Source organism: Vidua chalybeata, chromosome 4, assembly GCF_026979565.1.
Source record: "Vidua chalybeata isolate OUT-0048 chromosome 4, bVidCha1 merged haplotype, whole genome shotgun sequence".
Classification (NCBI taxonomy): Eukaryota; Metazoa; Chordata; class Aves; order Passeriformes; family Viduidae; genus Vidua; species Vidua chalybeata.
Window position 1 is genome coordinate 3,604,633 of NC_071533.1, and position 16,857 is coordinate 3,621,489.

At 37.6% G+C, this 16,857-nt stretch overlaps 1 protein-coding gene across 1 annotated transcript in view; it reads left to right on the forward strand.

The window, feature by feature from the left end:
• Positions 1-15,293, forward strand: part of NAA15 (N-alpha-acetyltransferase 15, NatA auxiliary subunit) — a 37,488-nt gene extending 22,195 nt beyond the window's left edge. Inside the window, exons 10-20 of the mRNA XM_053941155.1 lie at positions 284-356; positions 1,073-1,242; positions 1,788-1,940; positions 3,959-4,087; positions 6,519-6,732; positions 7,552-7,745; positions 9,673-9,781; positions 10,146-10,244; positions 10,946-11,089; positions 11,526-11,623; positions 13,832-15,293. Of these exons, the coding sequence (XP_053797130.1) occupies positions 284-356; positions 1,073-1,242; positions 1,788-1,940; positions 3,959-4,087; positions 6,519-6,732; positions 7,552-7,745; positions 9,673-9,781; positions 10,146-10,244; positions 10,946-11,089; positions 11,526-11,623; positions 13,832-14,032 (1,584 nt within the window). The 3' untranslated portion in view covers positions 14,033-15,293. The remainder of the gene's footprint in view (positions 1-283; positions 357-1,072; positions 1,243-1,787; positions 1,941-3,958; positions 4,088-6,518; positions 6,733-7,551; positions 7,746-9,672; positions 9,782-10,145; positions 10,245-10,945; positions 11,090-11,525; positions 11,624-13,831) is intronic.
• Positions 15,294-16,857: the final 1,564 nt, after the last annotated feature.

A 16,857-nucleotide genomic window follows, 5' to 3' on the forward strand; every position in this document is an offset into this window, starting at 1 on the left:
AAAGAAGTACATACGTTGGGCATACATGTGTCAAGTTGGTAAATGTAGAAAACTTAATATTCAGTAATTCTAAGCTTTATTAGTGTTCACCAAGGGAGGCCTGGTTATAGTTTGTTAAAATTAGAGTGAGATTGGGTACATTCTCAAATGTAATGTAATTCAGGATATTGAAGAGTTTTCTTACCAAAATAACTAGTTTGGGTAACATCACTTAGCTCAAGTTGAAATAAAATATTATCTGGCCCACAGATTATTTTTTCTGTGTCTCGTCTTGCATGTGTAGGTGGCAATCATAGAAGAGCTCGTGATAGGTTATGAAACCTCTCTAAGAAGCTGCAGGTTATTTAACCCAAATGGTGAGTGTTGAGACTGCTGGGCTTCATGGAAGTAGTGCCTGGTTGTAAGCACTGTGTGTCCATTCAGAGGTGGGGAAATAGGGAGTGAAGAAACAGAGGTGATGTGGGTTTTTTCTGGTTTTCCCCTAACACAGAACTGAATCATAGCGCTCAAATATAAAGTCTGTATTCAAAATATAGTCACTTGTTCTACATTTTTTTCCTGGATCCATGAATTTAGTCATCTCTTCACACTTTTGAGTTCAAATATGCTATTTTCAAGACTCGAGTTTACCACTGTTGAGGAAACTGAAGCTTGGTGTCAAATCTATAACTACAGAAATGCCAAACAAAAGGCAATATACTGATAGTACAATGTTCAAGGAGAGGTGTCGTTTTGGAGCTCTTGGTGGGGACTGTGTCTTGTGTTCTTGAAGGTTTTGCATATCTGACTGGCCTAAGCAAATACTTGGAACAGAGTGCACCTCCCTTTGACCCAAATTTGATAACCCTTTTCCTGAAAACCACAGAAGGAGAAGGGAGCAGTAGATGTCTAAGTCTTGGATAGATTTAAAAAAGCTTATTTCTGTACCTGGAGCCAGTTGTTTGAAAGCTCTCCTAGGTCTGATAGAGAGGCAGAATTAACTTCAGTGGTTGTGTTTAGAGCATTCTACTTCTGGTGTGCTGTTTTAGTAATAAACTGAACAAACAACCTCTCTCCATTTTACTCCTGCCAGATGACGGTAAAGAAGAACCTCCAACCACTTTACTCTGGGTCCAGTATTATTTGGCTCAGCATTATGATAAAATTGGACTGCCATCCCTGGCTCTAGAATATATAAATGCTGCTATAGAAAGTACTCCCACTTTGATAGAACTCTTCCTTGTGAAGGCAAAAATCTATAAGGTAAGTTTGGCTTTACTCTTAGTGACCAAAGGTTATTCATTTGTTAGGAATTCTAGTGAGTTTCTAGGTAAGGGTATTGTTTAGATACTTGAGATGGGGTTTTCTGCTGCATATGAAAAAGCCACTATGTAGGTTTCTAACTCAGTAAGGGAGAAATGTACAACAAAATGTGAATTCTCACTTTAAATACCACACTGATAAATCAGATTGTGTCTTTCATCTGTTCTTACCCCGGGTTTTTTTAGCTTCTTAAAACAGTTTCTCAGGGTGCACTATGATATTGTATCAGAATGAGATTATCCAAACTGGTTCTTTAAGCATTTTCAGGAAAAACATTCAGTGCTAAAAGACCAGTAATTCCATAATGAGGAAAGTTATTTAACTGCTTCTTTTTTTTTTTTTTTCTTTCAAGATCTATTGCTTTTGAAGTAGACTATTTATTTTTAAAAAGTTTAAAAAAAAACCTACTTATTTCAAGCAGTGGGGTAGATAAAACATGCATGTTTTATAATTACTCAATCTGACTTAAATTTCTATCTTTATAGCATGCTGGAAATATTAAAGAAGCTGCAAGGTGGATGGATGAAGCTCAGGCTTTGGACACAGCAGACAGATTTATCAACTCCAAGTGTGCAAAATATATGTTGAAAGCAAACTCCATTAAAGAAGCAGAAGAAATGTGTTCTAAGTTTACACGGGTTTGTTGCACTTAATTAGAAGTCTTTGGAATAATGTGGGCCTAATCTCTTATGGAATAACTTTTTGTTTTTAACTTTGCAGTCAGCTTCTCTATCATATTTAAATTCTGTTTCAGAGCAACTATAGTTGCTTGCTTCAGTTATAGTAGTCCATAGCAGGGTTTGAATTAAACTTGGATAAGCACGATTCCATAGGAATAAGTGAAAACTCTACAAAGCTTGGATTTGGTTATTTTTGCTAAGTAGGAAAAATACAGCATGCCTGTTTTAGAGAAAACTTCTGAGAAAATAATTTTTGGCACAATGATGCACAGTGTTAATGTTGATTCTGTAGGATACTTGAAAGATCTCTTAAAGTTGTCCATGACTCTTTTTTCTAATGGTAGTAAGTTAGAGAATTCAGATGTCTCTTGGAAAATAATTTTTTTATGTGGCTAACAGCTGAGAGCCTTTGTGAGGTGTCTTCCTTGTGTGAAAACATTTCATCCCCAAGTCCTTGTTTATCAATGATGAAGGAAAGCTGCATGTTACACCTCTTTTATTTTTCCGTGTTCTTACACATGACCAGTTATCTGGAAGAAAAATGTTGTGTTATGGAAATTGCATAATTTCATGCAGCACTTTTTGTCCCTGCAGCAGCCCCATTTTGATAGGTTTGATGGTCACACAGGTTAGTTACTTTTTAAAATGTCCTACTTCGATATTATTCTTTCATAACTGCAAGTCAAAGCAGCACAGTGAAGTCTCTCCAGACTATTTGTCAAATTCCAAAGTTTTGCAATACTGGCAGTGTCATTTGTGTGTTGTCTATGGGAGACAGGCAACAAGCTGTTGGGATCTACCTGCAAAAGTAAAGCCTTTCCTGTTTGTTTGTCCCATTTTCTCCTCTCTTAAAGAGCAGGAGAAACCTGGCATGTAAGGTAGACTGGAGAGAAGGGAGAGTGGTGTTCATAAAGGAAACCTGAAGGATCTTGTGAAATGAAGGCTATGTGCAGGCCGACATGAGGGGAGGGGAAGTTCTCTTTTATATATGCTCAGTAGCTTTATGTTTGAGTTTTGATGCAAACCCACTATGAATTTAGGTTAATTTGACCTCCCTCAGTGCCTTAAGCAGCTCGAAGATTATGTTAAAAAGGAAGCATACCAGTTACCCAAAACTGAACTTGAGAAATATTGAAACAATTTGATCATGTTGCTCTTTAGAATCTTTTTTATCTCCATTTGATCTTATATCTAGTGCTCAAATACAGGCTTCTTCATTAAAAAAAAAATAATTAGAGGAGTCCTAGATTAAGCATAATGAACATGCTGGCAGAACTGGCACTTTTTCCTCATTTTCAGTTGCCTAAATCAGGCTGTTTTCAACACTGCCTTTCGCTTTCATTGCTAAGTTCTATGGATCTGTGCGAATATATATAAATATCAGATTTGAAAGACAACTGTAATCCCCTTTTTTGAACCAGAAGATGTCAAAGTTAAGTGTCCCTTTTCCCTTACCTTACTCTCTAGTACTGATTGCATGAGAAATAATCATCTACTACTGTGAGGATGCTTAACTCAATCAGCAGTTCTCTGAAAGATGCAGATGGCAATTTTGGTTGAGGGGAAAAAGAAAATCCTGCAGGATTTCCTGCAGGTGTCAGGGTCTTGTTGTGGGCTAGAACTTTTCTGCCATTTTTCCATGCTGCCATGTGTTACTTTTGTGCACACAGTATTAAAAACACTGAATGAAGGTCTCTCCTAATCTGAAGATGAGTAACTGTCACAGTGAAATGGTCACTGCCTGGCTCTTCATTGTGTCTTTCTGACTCTTCCAATACGTGTAACAAAGATGCTTGTATTTGTATTTTTATATTAATCAACAAAGCTAAGCAATTTTAACAACTTTCAGGACTTCAGTTCTGAGATTTAACATTCATTTTCTTTATTTGTGCTTAGAATTAGGACAAGATAAAAGGAATAGCAGCCAATGAATCCAGTGAGATTTATTTTTTGTATAATGCTGTTTTTGCTTTTAGGAAGGAACCTCGGCAGTAGAGAACCTTAATGAAATGCAGTGCATGTGGTTTCAGACAGAATGTGCACAAGCCTACAAGGCAATGAACAAATTTGGAGAAGCACTTAAGAAATGCCATGAAATTGAGAGAGTACGTATTCAGCTCAATGGCTTAGACTGGAAAACACTTGTTGAAGTTTACTGTGCTGATATGTTACTTTTCTGAGCAGTAAGGATGCATTTAATGTAGCTTCAGGAGGGATTTCATGTTGGTTGCTGGCAAGTTGCATTTCCTCCTAAAAGTTCCTTTGTAAACTGTGTATTATGAAAAGATTTTATAAAGTTACTTAAAGATCCAGACGAGAGGAGAAAACTGTCAAAAATAATTTTAATTCTGGCAATGTACATAAGAAATGGGTATTTAGATACAAGTGAAGAGTATGTGCACTTCAAATCCAAAAATAAGTGGATGAGCTGACAAGCCCATCCTTAAAGTAAAGGACAGATCTCAATTACTATTAAGGCACTATTTTGGAGGTACACAATACATGTTTAAAATATTACCAAAAATATTAACTATCTTCTCCTTAAAAAAAAAAAAATCCTACAGTTTAAAGGAAGCTATTGCAAAAATAGACTTCTTAAAGTAGAAATTTTATTAAAAAGGGGGGATACTTGCACATTAAATGTAGATATCCATAGTGAGGTAAACAACAAAATTTGGATGCACAAGTTTAAAAATAAGTTTTTTTTAAAGCACATTAAAGTCTAGAAAAAAGACCAGACAGCTGAGGGTGTAAAAGAAGTGCTGAAAGAGCAGAACTTAGTAGGAAGCTGTGCCTCTTTGCAGATAGAGAGGTGCTAGGGGATTTCAGCATTGCTGCTCTTTTGCAAGGAGGACTCAGCTCTGGAATATTGTCTGATTGGAAAAAGGCCATGTAAAATTATCAAAGTAACCTGGTCTAGTGAAAGGTGTCCCTGCCTATGGCAGAGGGTTGGAAACAGATGACCTTTAAGGTCCCTTGTGATCCACACCAGTTTGTGATTTGCCAAGACTGCATTTTATTTGCATAAATCCTTTAAATAAATTAGTGTAGATTTTTTTTTTTGTGTGTAAAAAGCTATTAGTCTTGTAAATTGTCTTGGGTAACAGAAGAGGTCAGCAAATAAAGTGATAACTTAAGCCACCAAAAAAAAAAATTCTAAGGATTTAAGTCACTATGTTTAATTTATTTATTGGATTAATTGAAGGTGTCATAAAGTGCAACAATAAGATCAGCAAATATGTTGAATTCAGAAACCATCATCAAGGAAGAGCAATGCCTTCCAAATCTTTTAGAGGGGCCAGTTATGTGAAGAGGGCAGTCTAGTTGATAAAATGTGTTCTGGTTTTCAGAAGCACTTTTTATCTCATGCTTTACACCATAAAGGATCTAAACTGTCTCAGAAAAAGTAGGGAAGTTCATCTCATGGATTTAATAGCTGATTTGTGGCTGGAAAAACAGAGTAGGAGCAAATAATCAGCTTTTGCAAGAAAAGTAGTTTATGATGGAGATTACTAAGGCATCTCTATAGAGTCTTCATTATTTCACCAATACATGATCACAGAAACAGACTGAAAACAGCAAGGCCAACACCTGCTCTGTCTCAGTACTGAATTAAGCAGCCCATGAAATGTAGTGTTCAGCAGCGTAGTCAGTGACAAATTCTCTGCCTATGCATAAGTAGTAAAAGGTCTTACAATAATTATTGCTGCTCAGGAATCCTGAAACCATTACATATAATGCTGCAAAAACTGTGCAGATGTGGAGCAGCAGTCAAAAGGACACGTGAGGAATTAAAAGTCGAGAAGTAGTGCTTTTCTTCCTTTATGTAAATCTGTCACACTGTTTACATTTGAGTGTCACACCTTCTTAAAAATGTGCTGGTAAAACACCTGCTGTGAGGTAACTTCCAAAGGAAGAGACTGCAATTAGCTTGGTGTGCTTACTCTGCTATCCTGAGCTTTGACAAACAAAGCTGAGTTTAGGATAAAGTTATGTGAGATCATAAGTACTTGGAGAAGTTAAAGACTTCATGACTTAATGACTTTTCACTGCTTCTCAAACAAAAACAAAGGGACATTAGATGGTGTGGAAAGCAGAGCTTGAACAAAATGCTTTCTCACATCATGTCTTATTTAAGTGTGGGATTCATTGCCATAGTATTTCAAAATATCAATATTATAGTGGAATCAATATTATAGTTTTGAATGAAAAAAAAAAAACAGAGCAGTTCATAGAAGATTGAATCATCCTCAAATGATGTTTGAATGCAGTGGCTGTAAAACCTTTGTCTGTTAAACTGGAAATTCTTAGAGGTAGTTACTTTTAAGAGACTGAAATTGATATGTTTTGGTTCTGGGCTAAGATGCCTTCTGTTCTTTTCACCACAATTTTATTTTTGGAGGGTTTTGTTGATGTTTCTAATAGTTAGGTTGTATTGGTCAAACAGTAGGCTTTTACTAAATTATTATTTTGAAAGTCCAGGTTAGTATCTCATTGTTAATACTTACTAACTAATGGTATGTTACATTGTGATAGCATTTTGTAGAAATCACGGATGACCAGTTTGACTTCCATACTTACTGTATGAGGAAGATCACCCTTAGGTCTTATGTGGATTTGTTAAAACTAGAAGATGTGCTTCGACAACATCCCTTCTACTTCAAAGCAGCACGGATTGCCATAGAGATCTATTTGAAACTTCATGATAATCCCCTAACAGATGAAAATAAGGAACATGAGGCTGACACAGGTATTCAACCCTCAGGATTTATTCATCATGCACTTTCACTAATTAGTGGGTATTTTAGGAAGGTCTGGCATTCGTTATGGTTGTCAACTGTGGTAGCCAAAAACAGATTTCTACACAACTCAAAGTTGGCAAATTGCAGCTTGGACTGCAAGGTAAAGTAGATGTTCTGCTGGAAATTAAACTAATGTATGCTCTTACTGTGGTTATTACAGAAAAATGATGGGTTTGTAGTGAGAGTTGTATTTCTTAAGTACAAACGTTTGTGGTATGGAATGACTGCAGAAACATGAATTCTCCTTGTGGTTTGTCCATGGAATAGGAGAGTTATGCAGATGTGCTCGGTAGTAGCTTTTTAAGCATTTTATCAGTGGGTAGAAATTTCACTTGGTAGCAACTTAAATTTTATCATCTCTTGCTTCTGATGTAAAAATAACGTTTAAATAATGTATTTTTTTCCCCTCTCATTTCTGATTCGAGAGCAGCATAAGCAGTTATGGCTTGGAGCATCTCAAATGGTACAAATAGAGGATTCTTCATCAGAGGATCCTTTAAGAGGAATTTGTCAAGTTTTAGTATTTTTCATCTCAGTATACTATTTTAATTTCTGTCCCTCGATTCCACTAAGGAATTTGTGAATTATGAAGCATCAGCATAGACTATAAAACAATCTATCCATAGTAAATAAGCTTTTACAAAGGTAATGACAGCACTGCTCATTAGTAGATACGGTTTAAAAAAGGTGATGTTGTCTGACAACTGCTTGATGCTGTTAATACGAGACATCAGTGTTGTGTGGTTTTGTCCTTTGTGTGTGTACAGCAAATATGTCTGACAAGGAGCTAAAGAAGCTACGAAATAAGCAGAGAAGAGCCCAGAAGAAAGCACAACTGGAGGAGGAGAAGAAAAATGCTGAGAAGGAGAAGCAACAGAGGAATCAGAAAAAGAAGAAAGATGATGATGATGAAGAAATTGGAGGACCGAAAGAGGAACTTATCCCTGAGAAACTGGCAAAGGTGCTTACCAATGTAATAATAAAGTCTTAGAAATTTCTAGAAAAGTTGTAGTGAGCACACATAAAACTTAAAAACCATTTAAATAACTTATTATTTTTTTTGGTATGGCATTTCTTCACAGGCAGCATTTTAAAAAGAATTCTTTTCTAGGGCTAGTTCACTCTTTTATGCCCCCGATATTCTTTTGTTTGCACAGTCAGTCTGTCAGAAAGAGGAGACACTGAAGCACAGAATGCTTTAACAAGATTTGTTTGCATATGTTTTGAATGGGGGGGGGAAGGAATAAAGAAGCTGTAGTAGTAAATAGTAGACTAGATTGAGATGGATTTAGAGATCTGGATTAAGAAGTATAGCGAGATATAAAAGGGAGGTGACTCAGAAGACTCTTCTTTTAGGAGAAGTTATACCTGTAAGGAGCAGGAAAACACTCAAAAAATGGGAGGGAAAGATAAGGAAATTATAGAGACTGGAAAAACTAATTTATAGCAACAGTAGTATAGATTGCAAGTCTTTATAGATCCAGTATTCTGAATCTGTATTCATACTGTTCACACTGAAGTGAGTTTTATTTGCTTTTGAGGGGATATTTGAAAGTTGAGTCAGTGAACTTCACTCCGTAGTCAGGAAACATGACTTAAACTTGACTAGTTATTAAAAATATTGCTGGTATTTCCATTGTTCTGTTTGGTGGTTGCAAGAAGCAGAACTAATTGCAATGCTAATTAAGATGGAAATGCAACAGCATGTATTGAAATTGAGTTCTGGAGTAGAGGGATGTCATGGGATAGCCATGAAAAATCTAGCCAGTCCCCAAGATTATAAGGAATAATTGCAGCTGTATAATGCATTTCTTTGGCAAATCTAGTTATGTCTGTAATATACAGATGTCAATATAATATAATTCCAAATTCAGTATCAAAATCATGATATAGACACTTCCAAATGCAGTTGGTGCCAAAAGACCGTTTTTCACATAGCTGGTCACTTGCAAATCGTTTTCCTGAAACAGCTGCCCCTGGACTTGTTTGGATATGTATCTTTGGCACTACAGGCATGGCTTTGAAATGAGGTTTTATAGGTTCCAGATAGTTATGTGCACAATGTGTATGTAAAATCAGCAGCACATAGAAGTGATGCGAGTGGTTTTTATGACAGGTGCTGTAGTTATATTTAGCAGGAAGGTGTCCATTGCGATCTTCAACTCAAGTTACATGCAACAAAATGTATCACTTCAACAATTGCTGAATTGGCACACAACAAAATTTGTATTTGCTTCTTAAGAGAGTAGTTTCTGTTAATTAAAAAAAAATTAAGGACAACAGACACTTCTTGTGTGAGTAATCCCAAACATCTATGTGCAGGATACTTTTCTGTAAAGAACCCTTGCAAGAATTAATTTGTGTGAAAGCTATCCATTTACTAGATTACACTAGCTAAGATCAGGAGACCTTTTTCAATATCTAATTACTTCCAGCTTGCTGTTGGTATTTTGGCTGGGACTTTAACCATGACCTGTCAGCTTTTAGGAACCTGTCTGAAGTTCACATGAGCAGAATGTCATGGGTGTTTTATCAGTCATTTACCATCACCTCAGGCCCAGGTATGTAGGTTGGTGTGAGCAGCCACACTGCCCTTTTCAGTGCAGGTTCAGCTCCAGTTGTGTTCACTGCTGGTGTGTGATAGAAGGAAAAGATTTGTGTCTCTATAGCCAAACGTGATTTGTAGCCATCAGAAAGCAGATATTTTGGACTTTATAGTCTGTGTTTAGACATTGAGTGAAAGTTGCAAAATTTGTAACAGAAAAAGTTCTAAGCATCTTATGCACTGCCTTAGGAGAGAAACTCTCTGATGTGACTCAGCTGGTTTTTGTTGTAGTTACTAGGTTTGAACTTTGACTTAGTTGTGTGTCACTTCCTTGAATCTGTAGGTTGAAGCACCTTTGGAAGAAGCCATTAAATTTTTAACACCCCTGAAGAATTTAGTGAAGAACAAAATAGAGACTCATCTTTTTGCCTTTGAGATTTATTTTCGAAAAGGTAGGTGAGAACACTTAATGAAAGCAACAATTTGTGATTCATAAAAGTGTGTATTGGAACTTATGCAGCAATTATTGATGAGATGTGAGGAGCCCATCCCTGCCATGACACAGAACTTTTCACTGGACCAACACACCAGCAATGAGCAGTCTGTGAAAACCAAAGTGTGAACATTTGGTGATTATCCACTTAATTCACTGTTTAAATAGATGCATGTTATTAAAAGTAGCTTTTGCGGCACACTCGGCTGTAAATTTTTCTGATCATTCTAATTTCAAACACTAAATACTCCTGTAACACAATGCAGTGATTTCCTACCACAGGCTTTGGAACACTTGTCAACACTTGTTTTTTTTTTTTCCAGAGAAGTTCCTTCTGATGCTTCAGTCTGTGAAGAGAGCCTTTGCTATTGATTCTAGTCATCCTTGGCTTCACGAGTGTATGATTCATCTCTTCAGCAGTGGTATGTATCTGTTTGGTAGGACTCCATCTGTGGGCACTGCCAGGTCATGCCAAACCTGCAGTCATTGGTTTTTAGCACAATTAATTCAAAATATGTAAAGCGTGTATTAGAAAGCTTCTTAAACAACTGATTCATGCTAAAATTAAGTGTGGTTATTATGACTGCATCTGGATTTAGGAGTCTTTCCAGTATTGCTAAGAGTTTTTAAGACTGTGACCAGTATGTGAAGGCTGAAAGAGAGGGGCAATGAAGAAATGGAAACTGCTGAGTGAGGAATGTGGCTTTTCTGCTGACAGCCTGTGTCAGCGTGCAAGGAGAGGGCTTAGAATTCTGTCCATATTGGTAAGAGTTGGAAGAAATCTCTCCCTTCCCCTGCCCCAAAGGTCACCTTTTCTGATGGGGGCTACAGAGTAGACACATTTAAGAACAGACTTTTATGACATTAACCTTTTGAGCCCAATAGGTTTTAATTAGTAAGGGGGAGAGTATATTAATGTAAAAAAGCTCTGACTTTTTCTAAGTATCAGTTAAGTGCCACAGTTAAGCTTCTTCTAACCACAATCAGTATTTACCTTTTCAAATTTCATGCATCTTCTTTTGAGATACTTTGGTAATGGAAACATGAAAAATGCTAAAATAAATACATAAATCATATTTTATTGTGATTACCTGTGTTCACCTCAACTTCTTTTTTCCAACAGTATCTGAAAGTAAGGATCTGCCTGATGCTGTTAGAACAGTGTTAAACCAAGAAATGAATCGGCTTTTTGGAGCAACTAATCCAAAGAACTTCAATGAAGCTTTCCTTAAAAGGAACTATGACTCACTGCCACATAGGTTATCAGGTATTTTGCCTTTTTCCTTGTTCTGCCCTACTTCTGCATTTTCTGTGCTTCTCTGGCAGTGGTATCTCAGTATCAGCCCCAGTGATAAAACAATCACTCCTTTCCTCTGGAGTGCTTTTCTTCTCTATTTGTGTTTTTTTGACAACATGATTGCCAGGTTGTCTGTGGTTTTCTTTCATTTTCTCTTTGTGCTGCTGAAATGCAAACCTCTACCCTATTGTTTCTAATGTGTGCAGAATGTTTGTTTTAATGCTTTGTTTGGAGCTTCCCTTCTACCTGCTTAGGTGTCAAGCTTTATGCTCCAATTTGGTTCCATTTGGAACTACTGCTGGAGAGTTCAGTCCCCCCTCTTCCTCATATTACCTCTATTTTATGTTTGTATATAAGATGGTTTTGGTCATCCACTGGGTAACGAGTGTTACTTTTCCTCCTGTAGCTGCCAAAATGATGTACTATTTAGATCCTTCCAGTCAGAAAAGGGCAGTGGAACTGGCAATGACCCTGGATGAATCCCTTATTAACAGAAATCTTCAGGTAACGTATTCATAAATTGTAGACAACTTCTGTTTTATCTGTGGAAGCTTTAAGCAAATTTTGGAGGCAAGAGGAAGCTGAAATAATTGCTGTGCCTTACCGTACAGAGGTTGAGTTGTGAAAGAAAAGGGTGTCAGGTTCATCTGAACTGAAATATTTAATATCCTTTTTGCACATTTAAATTAATTTAGTTTTGTGACAATAGGAAAATAGCAGTAGTGGAAGCCATATTATTGCTACAGGTAATGGGAGAACTTATTAAACTTGAGAGAATTCACAAGGCAAAAGAAAAGGTAGTAGTTTGTCTGAGCTTTGGCTGCCACACGGGCAACTGTTCACAAGAAAGGAGTGGCACAAACTCTGGGGAGGCCTTCCATGGTCAACTTCCTGCAAGCTGTGGGAATTACCATAGGTTTGAGAAAAGCTGCATATGCACAGTTCTGCCTTAGCATGTAGTTAGGCGAAAAGCTCACCAAATTTTGAGTCTTTGCTTCATTCTGGTGGTCATGGAATAATCTCCCTGTGACACTGCCTCCATGGCCCTTTCCCCATTCCCCCACCTTCATCTGGGAGGACTTGTCAGTTCTGACTTTCAATTTACAGTAGTCTGTGCACTCAATTTTTTAGATCTACTGCAACTAAATTTGGTAAATATTTACTTTAAAATTATTCTTTTGTGGACAAAAAAAATGGAGCTTTCCAAGAAACATCTCTTAGGAAATGTAGTGGCTTCAATAGAACTTTAATTGTAAAGAATTTTAAGCTCATAGCAGAATTTTTGGACCAGACAGAGGGGGGGAAAAGGGACAATAAAGGACAATTTGCCTTGATTTGTCAACTTATTTAGGATGCTAAAGATTCAAATCTTTTCTCTGTTCTAGCTGTTGCAGTATGGAACACAAACTCATGTCTTTTATAGTCTAAGTACATATTTAGCATTTTTCATAAACTTGTCTTGTTTGAGTGTTGGCTTTTGGATTTGGGTTTTCTTACTGTTTGAGTGGTCTCCAAAGAGTTTAATCTAAATTATCAATAGATTTAGAAAACAAAAATGAATTTGCCTTCTATTTGCTGGTGCCTGTGAGTGGGATTCTGGGAATTGGACTGGGGAAAGATTAAGTGTAACCAAAAATGCTTGGTTGGTTTGGAGGTGCAAACTTGGTAAGACTAGAAGAAGCTTTTAACAACTCAGCAGTGCATAAACATCCTGTACAGTGCATTGTGGTACAGCTGAAAATGCCGAGTTTAAGCATGTTTGGTGCCAACATGAAGGAAGAGTTGGACTTCTACTGAGCTTCTGGATGAGAAATTGAAAGTGCCCTAAAAATGGAGGATCTAAAAGAGTCTAGGTGTTTGTTGAAAGGCATTTTTGTATGCAAGGAGATCAAAGTTATTATATTTCATTGTAATAAAGACCAGCTGTCTCGGAGCGCGCTGCAGCCATAAAACCAGACGTATTTGACCTTTGGTGGTTGCCAGTGTTACAGAGAGCAAATGTGAGGAGAAGGGGTTGTTGAGGAGAGCTCCATAACCCTGCAGCAGGAGGACAGAGCAGTTAATCCCAGTACACAGAAGAAATAAAAACTGTACTGAATGTCAGAGGAGCAGGAAAAGCCTGCCTGGCTGTGCTAATGTCTGCACACAGCCATGGGCAGGTGTTAAAAGAGGAGCTCAGCAGGTTAGTTGCTCATGGTTGGAATGCAGGCTGAAAAAAATTACGCAGGAAATCTCCTTTTTCTCTTCTAAATCATGACCAAAAATGGACAAGAAACTGCATGTATCTGAAAAATGTGGTAATATCAGTAATTTGATTTGATTGAAAGGTATGTTATGTGTTGCTGGAATGATCAGTGTGTCCCAAGAATGGTGGGGTTCTTGGTTGCCAATTAGCAAGAATGGGGTTTTTTTAGGAAAATAAGAAACGAGTAACTCTTCATTTTACATAGCTGTGTTTTAGATCCCTTTTTAGACTGCATTCTTTCAAATCAGACTACACTGGTATTTCATGCTGTGTTTAGTTAAAATGTCATTTGATGTTGAAAGGTGTGTGAGCCTTGGACAGGTCTGTGTCAGAAATACTATTTTAAATTTGTCTTGTAAGATCATTCTTATCTCAGGCAGCAGAACTGCTATTTGAAGCCTGTGTTGTGAGTGTTCAGCTGAACGTTTAAGAAACCATAACACTTCTTTATTTTTCTCTTTAATTAGACTTGTATGGAGGTATTAGAAGCTTTATGTGACGGTAGCCTTGGAGACTGTAAAGAAGCATCTGAAACTTACAGAGCAAATTGTCATAAGCTTTTCCCTTATGCTTTGGCTTTCATGCCCCCTGGATATGAAGAGGATATGAAGATCACAGTTAATGGAGATAGTTCTGCAGAACCTGAAGAACTGGCCAATGAAATATGAACAACTTTATTGCAAAAAAATGACGTTGGACCATATCTGGTGTATAATATTTTTGTCACGCACCTGCTGAATTGTTCTAACTTACACAAAGAACGGAAGGAAAAAAACCCCGTTGCCTTCAAATAGTTTTACTTTTTTTTTTATCCTGCTGACAAAGTATATATATAAAATATCTAACATATTACTGGTTATAGGTTGTTTGGTTTCGTAAAAATTAAAAGCTGCTAAAATTGAAAAAAAGGAAAAAATAAACAATCCTTTTCCTCACCTACCCACCCATGTTTTTAAACTAATTTATATGAGACCTGGAGGTGTATAGCCCTCAGAGCAGGTGTGTGGCAGAAATATTAAATTTAAATTTGTCTTGTGAGATTACTGTTATCTCAGACAGCAAAACTGCTGTTTTAGCACTGGATTCTTTCACTGAGCACAAAGAGTTGATGGGGCTTTAGCATCTGACTGATTTTGATACGGGGGATGATTGTGTCCATAGGAAGTATGCAATGTGAATCAGAATACAGAGAGAAGCCTGCAACGTACTCGTTACGTTGGGGTGCTTGGACATACGGATATCAACCAGAATTAAGAAACATAGTGTGTTCAATAAGCTTGTTGTGTCTCTGAAATTCACTGTACACGATCAGTTTGGTGTTCTTGCACCACAGTTTTTACCTGAAGGAACCAGTTAAAATGGTCTCTCTTGGAATTAAACTTGGGGTGGGGAGGGGAGAGTCAGCATTGCTGTTCTTGAGATAAACCTATCGGCATAGGTTGGCCAAACTTTTTAAAACTGTAATGCAAGAACCAAATAAAATTATGCACTGTGATGTGGCACCAATTAGAAAGATGGCATGCATTTTTCACGTAGAGTGAAAACAAAATGAGAACATACTATGGCTTGAAGTTGCAAAGAGGAAAACTCCTGACTACCATTTTGACTGATCAAGAGACTAATAGATTAAAACCTCAGCAGGCCTTGTTCACGTTATGCAGAAAAAAAAAAAAAAAAAGTGCTGCAGTTTAGATACCTCTGGAACTTTTCCACAGTGTCACAGGTTTGTAATACTTGAAGCCCTACATTTATAAGAATATATTTCTTGCTCAGTTGTTTCAGGCAAGCCCAAGACTTTGTAACTTTTAAGGGGCCCAAGATTTTTTTTTCAATAACAGACCAGCTTCTTATTCCTGCAGTTACAGATGTAATTTCCTTTGTCAAACATAAGGTACCAAATATAATGCAATAAAACGTTTTGAAAAACAACTGTGTGAATACTCAAACCAATCTGTGTTGTACTTTGACAGTGAATGGGTTTGCTGGAGTGCAGCTCAGGGCTGGCTTACTGTGCTGTCCAGTCATGCTAACAATGTCACTGCTGATGATGGGTGGTCATTGAGCATAAAGTGCAAATGCATTCTATGTAAATACTGAATGTCTGGGACGTCCTATAACACAATGCTTTGCTACTCAGCTTTTAAGTTCCACCAGTGTTAGGATGAATTTTGTTTCCACGTCAAGCTTCAGTCTCTTAAGTCTACTGTGTTAATAATATAGATAAGTACTCTAATGTTTTCTTTTGTAGGCTCATCATATAAAACAGAGCAGAAATAAACTACAGCTTACAAAGTGAGTGCCTTCTTTGCTGCAGGAGTTCAGTTACAGAGTATCTGTTTTGTGGATACACAGCCTTCCTCTTCCACATAATGGAATTCAGTGATTGACATGTACAGTTAAGAGATCCCAGAAGACTTATGGGGGTTTGTAGTTTTCTATCTGTCAGAACAACAGGCTTTTCTTTGTTGTGTCTTCAGCTCCACTTTCTTTTCGTGGTTAGCCTATCCTGGTGTATGTTTGCAGTATAGTTCCCCTCAGAAGTGTGGGTTGCTGTATTTGTATATCTAACCTGCTGGGCTTTTAGGGACTAAAATACCTACAGAGCCTTTAACTGACTCTAGTATTGCTGTCTTGATCTCAGTTGTTATTGCAGCCTGAGATACTTAGACTGTATGTCTTCTGCAACTCCTGGAGATGGTTCAGTCTTGCCTACACAAGCTGCAGGCTTTTGTCCTTGCCTCTTGAGTACTGCTGCCCATTTCTTGGCTGCTGATGCTTAAGCTGGAGGCAGATAAGTGCTCGTAACAGATTGTGAATTGCATCAAGCAAATTCTTTTTTTTTCTAGATACTGGGGGTTTTGGTTGTTGCCTGTAAATGGGATTATTTCCTTTACTTTTTCGCTGCCTGTTTTTGCATTGAAATGGATGAACTAAAAGCTGGAAGTTACTCATTATCTTTAATTGTGCAAATGGGGAAGAGGATGCTTCAGTGGGCCTTCCAGAAGTCTTCATCTACACATCTATTTTGATTTCCCTAAAGACACTTCATAACCTTGCTGAAAGACATAGACACTGCTTCAGAGATGGTGCTTCTGGATTAAAGAGGTTACTCATCCCCTTCCAGAGACTGCAAGCCCGGGACAGGAAACTAAGCCAAGAGTTTGCCTGAAAATGGAGGTTCTATAATTGGCAAAGAAACTGTTATTCCATCATCTTCACATCTGTCCTGTTAGATGCAAGGCTGACTTCTGAGGAAGAGCTTTTAAGAGCTGGAAATGAAGTTGAAATCCAGTGCAGTGAGTCTTCTTGGGTAGCACAGAGTGCTGTGCTGCAGTGGAAGCTTTCCTTTGTGTGCTGAGATCCAAAATGGTAATCACCGGTGCGCGGCTGCCAGAGCAGGTGAGCAGGGAATGCAGCTGTGGTCAGTGACCTAGAGCATTGGCATGACACAATTGAGTTTGATTCTTCATGATTTTCACTGGAGAAGGAGAAT